At 29.9% G+C, this 10,908-nt stretch overlaps 1 protein-coding gene across 2 annotated transcripts; it reads right to left on the bottom strand.

The window, feature by feature from the left end:
• Positions 1-830: 830 nt before the first annotated feature.
• Positions 831-10,689, bottom strand: LOC111305761 (LEAF RUST 10 DISEASE-RESISTANCE LOCUS RECEPTOR-LIKE PROTEIN KINASE-like 2.7). Of its 2 annotated transcripts, XM_022903540.2 has the most exons (3): positions 9,867-10,689; positions 3,077-3,115; positions 831-2,319 (listed from the first exon to the last, which is right to left on the bottom strand). In XM_022903540.2, the coding sequence occupies exons 1-3, from the start codon at positions 10,687-10,689 to the stop codon at positions 1,199-1,201; spliced, it is 1,983 nt and encodes a 660-aa protein (XP_022759275.2). In that variant the 3' UTR covers positions 831-1,198. The 2 variants fall into 2 exon arrangements, with proteins under 2 accessions (XP_022759275.2, XP_089606757.1); XM_089750631.1 differs by lacking the exon at positions 3,077-3,115.
• Positions 10,690-10,908: the final 219 nt, after the last annotated feature.

The raw sequence follows: 10,908 nt of genomic DNA, 5'->3' as shown, positions 1-10,908 counted from the left end.
TATAATGTACTGATCTTAGTTGAATCTTATAAACTTTTTCTTGCTTTTCTTAGCAGGCTTTAGATTTCTCAAAAACATTACCTGGCAGGTTGAAATATCAAATGACTCATGAAAAAATCAACTAATTAGGAATCCATTACTGAGCAGTGGCCTTAGTAGTATTAAAATTATGCATCAAAAAGGGCTGCCTTGAGTAGCCAAATTTATGTATTTCTTATTGAACGAAACCTTAGGTACATGGTTAGTGTTTTTTTTCTTTTTTTTTTTTTTTTGCCCTTTGGTACAAAAAAGTTTAGGTGAGGAGAGGTTACTTTATTACAAAGTTTCGGATATATTGCAGGTCTCAATGAGAACTAACATTAAATTTACAGATCGATCACAAAGGAGAGCTGTTGGCTGGAATAGCTTAAGGTGATATCAAACTAAACTTTATTGTATCTTAGGCATTTCAGTCAGTCTTATTGCATACCATAACTTGTAGAGATGAAATAAGCTAAGGTAAATGGCATTTGTAGCACGTGTGTCTGCCAATTACTTCTATGCTTGAAGGTTTCATTTTTGAATCAATACAAGGCTTAAAAGGCAAGACGAACACCTGTGCTCAAGTAGAAGTTCTTCAACAGAAGCAACAAAGTGCTCTGTGTTGGCAAGTCTTGTAATTAATAAGGGCACTAGAAATGGTTCCGATTTACCATTATCAATTTTTACCTAAGTTTGGATAAAAAGACATGTAAAAAAAGTAAAAAATCTTATACCTCAAATCTATCATTAAATGGAATCAATTTTAAAATTACCTTATATATATATATATATATATATATATATATATATATAGATGAAATTTAGTGATCTCACTAAATCATGCTCCTGGCCTGGAAATCAATGGTATGATCAACAAAATGAAAATAGAGAGAGAGGAACTTGTATTTTGTCTACTGATCAAATGAAACAGTAGCAACTTGTCATTGCAATGATAACAAGCGACAGATGAATCCAAAGTCTATCGGTTTTAGATTAGGGGAAAAGGGAAAGTAGTTTTTATGTGAAGCCATAAAATGCACAAAGGACAGTGCTTGTAAATCACAATTAAGTGCATGAGTTTTCACTGCAATTGTAAACTCATAATCATAGTTTACATTGCCATTTTCAACTTTGCAATCAATTACAAAATTTTCAATTGAGACTAGGCCTACAATGATCATGTTGTGGAAGCAGATTTAGGGGATCTTACTGGAGATGATACAAAAGGTCTCGGTGGAATTTCCAATGAATGAAGGCTTCCTTGCAACATTTCTATCACCTTGGTCATTGATGGTCGATCTGATGGATCAGATTGAATGCACCAAAGGCTCACTATAATCAACTTTCTTGTTATTTCTTCTTCCTCTTCATCTGTCACTCCATGAAGATTCAAGTCCATAGCCTGATCTAGATGCTTGTAAATCCATGAGGGAAAATACACTTCACTGGTTTGAGCCACTCCAACATCGATATTTTTTCTTCCTCCAACCATTTCAAGGACCGTCATTCCATAGCTATATACATCAGATTTATAAGAAACTACTCCAAAGTTTCTAGAAACCACTTCTGGAGCAATATATCCAATTGTTCCTCTAGCTCCTGTCATGGAAACCATACTCTTCTTTCTTTCACATAATTTAGACAGACCAAAATCAGAGATCTTGGGACAAAGGCTCTCATCTAAAAGGATATTGTGAGGTTTTATGTCGAAATGCAGGATCCTCGTGTTACAACCCTGATGCAAGTATTCTAGCCCTCTAGCAATTCCAAGTGCAATGTCAAACAAAGTTTTCCATTCTAGTCGACGACTTTGGTCAGATCCTTGGCAGTATATGAACTTATCCAATGATCCATTGGGCATAAATTCATAAATCAAAGCTCTTTTTGATTTTTCAAAACAAAACCCTAGTAGACTCACTATATTGACATGAGAAGTTCTACTGATGCTAGCCACTTCATTCATAAATTCCTCTCCATTCCCCTTAGATTCACTCAGGACTTTCACTGCCACAAGTCGTCCATCAGGCAATTTACCTTTGTATACACTGCCATATCCTCCCTGACCTAACTTATCTACAAATTTATCCGTAATTTTCTTGATGTCTGAATGTGAATATAGCAGTGAAGTTAGAGAACAATGTTTTCTAATGAATGCATCAATCCTTTCTTTATCCTTTACCTTTCTCTGCCAGACAGTCCATGAAATTTCATTTGATGCTGATTCTCCCTTGTTCCTATAAGTAATGAAATATATTGTGCAGAGTAATCCTATAATTGAAGCTGCAGCCCCTGTCAAGCCTGTATATGTATGTCAAAAATGTTAGATAACCTAGGTAGGAATAATTAGATTGCAAAAAATAACAACATACTAAATCTTTTATCTCATAACAGTTGATTAGATAAAAGACATAAATTAGATTTATTTTATAATTGAAAATATCATGAATTAAATTTTTATTATTAAAATTAAAAATTTAACATCTTACCAATAAATTACACAACTATTGCTAAAAGGGATAAATTATAAGTTAGGATATAAAACTAAAATATTTTATACAGGTTGATCTTGCTCCTATTTCTATAATTAGAAGACTTATTATTATAAAATTATGTATTCCTTCTTCTTTATTAAATTAGAAAATATAATTAGAAAATGATTGTATAACACCTTGTTAGTTCATTGGCAACGGATATAGGCCGTTGATTATAAAAAGGCAAAATCGGTTAGATAGCCTGGGTTTTGTTTTATTTACCGTTGTCTTTAGTTTTCTTTTCTTGTGTTCCTACTAATAAGCAAAAATTTTTTTTCTATTCAAAACCTCAAATATTAAAATGAATTAAGAATTCAATTACCATTAAAATTTTATATTTTTTTATTGATTAATTTTAATAGATTCAAAAAATAATAGAGATAAATAAAAAATAATTTATTTTTATTTTTTGAATTTATTAAAATTAATAATTAAAAAATCTATAAAATTAAAAAATTTTACATTGATATAGGCTAATTTCTCCTAAATATATATATAATTATAAAAAAAATATTATTTCGTACCTATGATTAGTCCAAGCTCCAAATTGGAGGCACCTGTTTCTACAAAGATTAAGAAAAAATAATTAGCACAAATGTATGTGATTTCCTGAATTATAATCGTGAAAAGCCAAAATGTTTAAATAGAAACTGTTTCTGGTCGAAAAATTTTGATAACTAAAACCACTCGATTTTGAAGAGATTTGGATATGAAAAACACTTTTACATTAAAACCTTTTCATGATGAGATAGACATTATGTATATGCATCTACCATTGGAATCTAAGTTTCTTAATAAGAGGTTTCGATCGGGATTATCAAGATTATGGAAGGAATTTGTAATGGGAATGATAGAAATTCAACAGGAGAAGTTGTCAAGTGTCAAGTTTGTCAATAAATAGAAGAAAAACTAATGGTACTCTATTAATGACAGAAAATTTTTATTTGTGTAGAGGAGAATCAATTTCTCTTTGAAAATTTCGATAACTACGCCAAATGGATGAATGTTAATCTGACAAAACCTACTTCTAGGAGTTGAGATTCTAGTGACTATAGGTACTCAGGATACCTGTACCTGATACAATTATTGAATACAAAGGATTGCAAAAAACGTAATCTAGGTAATTGATTTAATGCTGACGTTGAAGGATGCAAATTTCAAGTAAATTGTAATTTTGAAAAAATTGAAGATAAATAAAATTGTAATTTATCATAATTGTAAATTACAATCTTTGAGAATTTTAAAATAAAGAAAAATCATCTTATTCTTTTCTTTAGCATATATTCACCTTAAGGGTCATCACTTATTCCTTAATTTAATAAATTTTAACCCAAAATTTAGGATTGCTTGAAATTCTTGAAATTTGATCTCAAAATTTAAGAAGTTTTGAAAATTTTGAATTTGATCCAAAGTTAGAGATTCTTGAAATATGGTCCCTAAAGATTCTTGAATTTGGTCTCAATCTAGAGTTTTTAAAATTTGATCCAAATTTAAGGATTCTTAAAATTTGATGTCAATTTAGGAATTTTTAAAATTTGATCTTAATTTAGAGAATTTTTAAATTTAGTCTCAATTTAGGAATTTTTGGATATTCAATCTTTGATTTTCATATCTTTCATTTTAGATTTGTTTGTTGAAATTTTAAAGACTTTGTTTTTTAGATTTTTCTTTTTGAACTTGTGTGAGTTTTGGAGATTTTAATTCTTCAGATTATCTCTTCCTTCATTTGTCTTCCTAATTGTTTGTTGGAACTCTAAAAACTTTGTTCTTCATTTATACCTTTTTAAACTTATGGCAGTTTTGGAAACTTTGAATCTTCAAATCTTCTTTTCCTCAATTGTCTTTGAATTTGTTTGTTGGAACTTTAGAAACTTTGTTTTTTAGATTTTTCATCTTAAACTTATGAGAAGACTTTAATTCTTCAAATCTTTTCTTAATTGTCTGGAGAACCAATTTTGTAACATCTTATTGCTAGAATCAAGCCTTAACAACAAGTTTGATGCATTAGGATCAAACCCTGAGCACAATGTGAAGTAGATCATAATGTTCGACAAGAGGTCTTTAAGATTGTCTTACAAATCCTTTTAATGGAGGTTTAGAAGCATTTGATTCTTCCAAGCTAATAAGTGAAAGAGTCAAATTCTTTAAATCTTGAGTAAGTTCATCATCTTCATAGCTGGTAAAGGGAACTAACCTTTTTTTCTTTTGTTTTGACGGTTCCACCTTGTTATTTTGTTATTCGAGCAATACTTCTTCTATAAAAGCATTTTTTAAATAAAAGTTTTTTTTGCTAGAACCAAATGAAACTTAGCACCACCAAAATGAGCCTTTATTGTAGAAAATGGCTTAGAATCAACAATAATTCATTTCCATGATATTTGGAACATTAACAAAGTGCTTTGGAGTATGAATGTTTGCCTTAACAACATGTTTTATGTTGTCTTAGCATCAATTACATGGAATAATAGATTTGATTCCATATAACTAATGAAAAGTTAAAATCTAATGTAGTGTTTGGTTTTAGAAAAAAGAAGCATTTTTCATTTTATTTTCTTGGAAAATGAAAAACAAGAGTGAAAATTTCTTTGGTAATGAAAAAATGAAAATAAATTTTTTAAAAACAAAAATGAAAATGAGCTTAAATATGAAAAAAATATATATGCTTTCAATTATGAAAACAAAGAATATGATTTCTTTTTTGTTTATGTTTTGTAAGTTAAGAAGTTGGTCCCATATTTGAATACTTTTGGAAGTTATTAATTAATAAATATATATTATATATTATAATTAAATGCCATTAATAATAATTATTTCCATAATTGCTTTTTTTTTTCTTATTTTATATTTTTAGAAAACAATTTTTGTTTTTGTTGACCAAATACATTTTCTAGAAAACAAAAGATAGAAAACAAAAATTGTTTTTCTAGAAAATCAAAATAAAAAAATGAAAATAAAAAACATTTCTCAAATCAATCAAAACCTAACTTTTTCAAGAGCTTTTTGTCCCATTTCATTTAATCCTTAGATCATCAAGCAATTTTGCGATAGTTCAATTAAAGGAACTCCAAATTTTTTCATTGTCTTTAAAGGAGGGATGTTGATAGCAAATCCATCATCTACTAAAATTTGATTGATCTTTTACTCATGCGCATATCTAGCAACGAAGAATGGTCGATTATGAGAAGTAGATCCTAACAACAAATCTTCATAAAAATCAATCTTTGTAGCACAAGAATAACTAGCTTTAAATTCTACTTTATCAATATTCTTATCTTCATTTTTAGCCTCTTATTTTCCACCAACATGGTAACAAGTCATGGAAACCAAACTTTCTTTTCTTGAACTGAATTGGCATGCATTCATTCAAATGATTGGTCTTCTTAAAATTTGTCCCATTGATTTTTCGTGTTTAGATGAAATTGTTTTTGTTTTAATCACCTTTGATGTTGGCTTCTTAGCTGATTGTTTGATTATCTGGGCTCTTCTTATCACTCACACAGGCCCTTATGGATTCCTTTTCGACTTTTTTTATGTGTAACTAGGATTTATCCTTCATTATCTTAAGCTTCAGTTTGAGGATGACTATTGCCCCTATTCACTTAAATAACAATTGCTTTACTTGCACTTGAAACTAGTAATATATAATCAAAAGAACCTAAATTTATCATCATACCCAACATATTACATTGAGAAATCATACTTATTGACACCAAAATTAAACTCACAATTTCTTCCTCAAACTCAATTTTCCATCCTTATGGAGTTGCAAGATTTTATCTTTTAAAACAAAGAACTTCTTCACTAAGTGATTAGTAAAGCACTGGTACTTGCAATAGTTAGGTTCATTCACTCTATTAGCTTTTTTAGGCTTTTTAATTTCTAACAACTAGATTGGCTTAGACTTCAAAAGTTTTTCAAGTATGTTTAAAACATCTAAATTAGAGAAATGATACTCCTTTTCTTATCTTTATTTCAAAATGGTTATACATTTACCTTTATCTTAAGAAGGAGCAAGTTTTGGCTATTGAGATTTCTTTAAATTGAAAGATATCGTAAGAGATTTAGTATTCGTAGTTATAGGCAATTTGCTTTTTCCATTGTCAGTAAAAATTTTGCCACATTTGTGATTATCTTTCTTTTCTTTTTTTTTTTTTTAAACTTTTGCATATGAGGGCTTTGACCTCTAACAGCTATCATACTTAGCTCTATATCATGTGCACCTTCAAAAGTCTTAGGATTGACACATTAAAAGATATCAAGGGTAGAAGACTTAGATAATCATTCTTTGTAATTAAGGCTCAAATTTTTTTCATCTATATAGATATAATCAATGATAGGTTCGTCTTTTGATTGTTGTGAGCTTGTGAGCTTAATCATGCTAACTATGCAGTGAGTACTATAAAATTGAATGATAAATTCTTGCTAAAGTTGTTTCTAGTTGTTGATTGTCCCAGGCTCAAAATTTATGTATTAATCAAAGGCAAGGCATCGCCTTTTATAGAGCAAACAAATTACTTCACTAGAATATCTCCATTAGTGCTAGCATTATTGCAAGTTTTCACAATGTGAGCAACATGTTGGCATAGATTTTCTTTATCATCAAACTTTTGAAACTTTAGAGGTTAAATGATCAATCCTTTAAAAATATGACTCATCATATGTGTATGAAGGTTGAGTGACACTATCAATTTTATCCTTACTTGCTTCTTTCATAAGATTTTTAAATTGTCTAGCAATTATCACTTTGTTGAGCTTTTGTTGAGAATCTTTGGCAACTTACATGCTGGAATTCCCATCATCATCTTGAAGGACTAAGTGATGATTTGTTCATATCAAGTTATTGGTTGATTTACATTAAGATTATTAATCTTATCCATTATGAAGGTAATCTAGTTATCTTTTTCATTACTGCTTGATGCAAGGGATTCCACAAATTTTACAAAATATGCAACTTGTTTTTCCAAAAAAGTTGTGCTAGTTGTCATAATAGTCACTAACCCAAAATTTTCTTTATAAGAAGATGATGAAACATAAATGTTGCTTGATTTGTTATTTTGTTCTTTAAATGATAATCAACGACTTACACTTGATCAATAAGAAGAAGTAAGTTGCCTAATAGAAGATTCTTTTAAACCTTGATTTGAAGAAAGTATCCTAGAGTGTATTTTGGTTAGGCATTGAAAGAGTTCAAGCATGCATTTTTTTCTCAAGAACTTTTGTCTTTCTTTTAGTGTCATAAGGATCAACATGAACTTAAGTGCTTGATTATGATTTAGAGAAGACTGCATGATTTGCTTGAATAGGCTTAAGGCTTGCTTGTTAGCATAGTTTTTTTTTTTTTTTTTGTGCGATTGTGGCTTGAAAACTTGAACTTTGAAGAAAAAAAAATGAAAGGCAAAAATTGTCCCACCAACTTGCTAGAAATTTGTACACACAAATTTTAAGTAAAAAATAAGATAGGAAAAATTAGAGACAAATAATAATTTTGTTTATCAAACTTGAAATTACAAACTTTGGAAATTCTTAAAACAAACAAAAATCTTCTGATTCTTTCTTTTAGTAGAAATTCATTGCAAGGATCTTTATAACTTATTCTTAAATTGAAAAAATTTGAACCCATAATTTAGGAATCCTTGAAATTCTTAAAATTTAATCCCAAAATTTAAGAAGTCTTAAAAATCTTGGAACTTAGTCCCAATTTAAGGATTCTTGAAATTTGGTTTTAATTGAATGATTTTTGATATTTCATCCCAATTTAAAGTTCTTGAAATTTGATCCCAATTTAGGGATTCTTGGAACTTAATCCCAATTTAGAGATTTTTAAAATTTGGTCTTAATTTAGGGATTTTTAGAATTTGATATCAATTTACGGATTTTTTTAGATCTTCAGGCTTTAATCTTTAGATCTTTCTACTTGGATTTGTTTGTTGAAATTCTAAAGAGTTTGTTCTTTAGATTTTCATTCTTTAACTTACGGGAACTCTAAAGACTTTGGTTCTTTTGATCTTCACTTCCCCCGATTGTTTTCTTGAATTTGTTTGTTTGATTTCTATAGACTTTGATTATTCAGATATTCTCTTCACTCAGTTATCTTATTTAATTTGTTTGTTAGAACTCTTGAGACTTTGTTCTTCAGATCTTCCTTCTTGAAGTTGTGGTAGCTTTAGAGACTTTGATTTTTCAAATCTTCTCTTCCCCCAATTGTTTTATGGAATTTATTTGTTAGAACTTTGGAGGTTTTGATTTTTCAAATCTTTTCTACACCATTTGTCTTTTGGTTTTCTTTTCTTTAGTTATGTTCTTAATCTTCATTCTTAAACTTGTAAGACTTCTAGAGATTTTGATTGTTCATATCTTATCTTTCCCATTTGTCTTCATGTTTTATTTTTCCTAATTGTGTTCTTAATCTTTATTCTTAAACTTGTGAGAATTCGGAGACTTTATTTATTCAAATATTCTTTTTTCACTTTTTTCTTAAGATTTCTTTTTTAAAAAATTATGTGTCAAATTGCTTAGAGGAGCTCTATATTTATATTGATAGGAGATACTTATTTTATCTTTAAATTTTTTAATTTAATTAGAAATAAAAAAAAAATGACTGATAGATGAAATTTGATTTGATGATGCATGTATTATCTCTAAATTATTTTGATTTATCTAAAAATAAAAATTGATGATTTGTAAGAAAATTCTGATTAATTTGGATTATGAGTCTTTGAAATTTGATTGAAGAAACATGTTTCATCTTGATTTGCCACTAGTGATTTTGATAAATCTTCAATTCCTTTATTTAGCAACAAATTAAAAATTTAATTCATAACTAAATATAGCTAAATGAAAATTTTCAAAGGAAAAGTGTCACTTTATAATTGATCAAAAAATTTCTCCATATATAGTTTCGGTCTTGTGAAATTTGGACCAATTCGGTTATCGGTGGACTCGGCACTACTGGTGAAGAAATGAATAAAAATCCATCCCAATTCCCAAGTTCCAGCCGGGAACGAGTCAATACTTGAAACAGGAGGGAGGTTCGTCCTTTTTTCCTATCATGGCGGGCTAATGAACAACTTAATATTACTAAAGTCTAGCTATCATCCCTGCTTAATGAACATAGAATCGGAACAAATACTATATCGACCCAAAAACTTAAATATTTGGTCGAATGAAAGAAGATCGATATCCTAATCAAATTTGTTTTCCAATTTCTAGCCTGGAATTAGACTAAAAGCTAGTAAATGACTCCTTGAAATAACATCCTACGACTTAAGAAGCAAGAGATTTTAACAGGCATAACGTATAAGAAGGAAGATGTACCTGGGGAGCTTGAGGGACAAACGTCGGGATGAGATCCATCTGAACAGTAACATACAAATCCACCCGAGTTGAGGTTGTGCCCACACTGCCCACCAGAGTACAGACATGGGTTACAGAAAGTATCGTTTGCAGACCAGTGAAGCACAAAACCAGCTTTAAGCGCTTCTTGCAGAGTATCTGAATCTCGATTTACCTCCAACAACTGAACTTCTGAATACAGGACTGGAATAATGACACTGTTGTTGCAAGACGCTAAGGATGTGCTTATTAAAGTGGCAAAGCTCCCAAAGTACGTTTCTGTGATATTCCTTGTCACATAATAACCTGTGACATTTGTTGTGTTTATTTTGCATTTAAATTGACGTGAAATCCCCAGAAGATTTTCTAGACGTGGAACTTTAAGGGGCTGACAACCATAATACAGCCTTATATCTAGAGTATCCCTGTTGTTTTCAAAGGGACTGGTAGTAAAAGTGGAGTTGATGAGATAAGTTGGACAAATACTGTCAGAATAACCAACTCTAGCTACTTGAAGGACTTGTGTAGAATTATATATATTCAGGACTTTGTAAGTAGCTGAATTGATTGTAATCTTTGAAATATTTTGACTGCAATTCAGCCTGAAGCCAGGGTAGCCACAACTTTCTGGCCGATCTAATCCCCAGAAAGGATAACCGATATTCTGAATGTTTCCACAGGAGAATCGTGCACTGCAGCTCGAAATATTCCCATCATCGGCAAACACAGATTGTGGGGTAAGAATCAGGATCAAGCTTATGATCATGAAGGACCAAAACTTGGATGGCAACAAAGGGGGATCCATTTTCGGAGACAGGGGGTCTAGAGACGACTTGGTAGAGAACAAGAATACTTGGTTATAAAACGAGTGTCATATATTCATGGACTTATCATTAAATATAGATTAAATGAGTTGCTATCAATATTTTTTTTAGAAGTGATTGATCACTTAATTAAATTTATCCAATTTTAAAGAGAAATTTCAAACTTTACTTAGGTATCTTTAAATGGTAAATTCTATTCT

Source organism: Durio zibethinus, chromosome 21, assembly GCF_047325235.1.
Source record: "Durio zibethinus cultivar Kanyao isolate XHJ-2024 chromosome 21, ASM4732523v1, whole genome shotgun sequence".
NCBI classification, from domain to species: Eukaryota; Viridiplantae; Streptophyta; class Magnoliopsida; order Malvales; family Malvaceae; genus Durio; species Durio zibethinus.
The sequence above is the reverse complement of the archived record's forward strand: the minus strand, read 5'-3'. Positions and strand labels throughout refer to the sequence as shown.

Bases quoted from the DNA above. Each gene is read 5' to 3' on its own strand.
- LOC111305761 (XM_022903540.2), bottom strand. From the start codon at position 10,689: ATGGATCCCCCTTTGTTGCCATCCAAGTTTTGGTCCTTCATGATCATA. The intron at 3,116-9,866 runs GTACATCTTCCT...TAATCTTTGTAG, and splicing joins TTGTCCCTCAAGCTCCCCAG to AAACAGGTGCCTCCAATTTG. The intron at 2,320-3,076 runs GTACGAAATAAT...ATACATATACAG, and splicing joins GGAGCTTGGACTAATCATAG to GCTTGACAGGGGCTGCAGCT.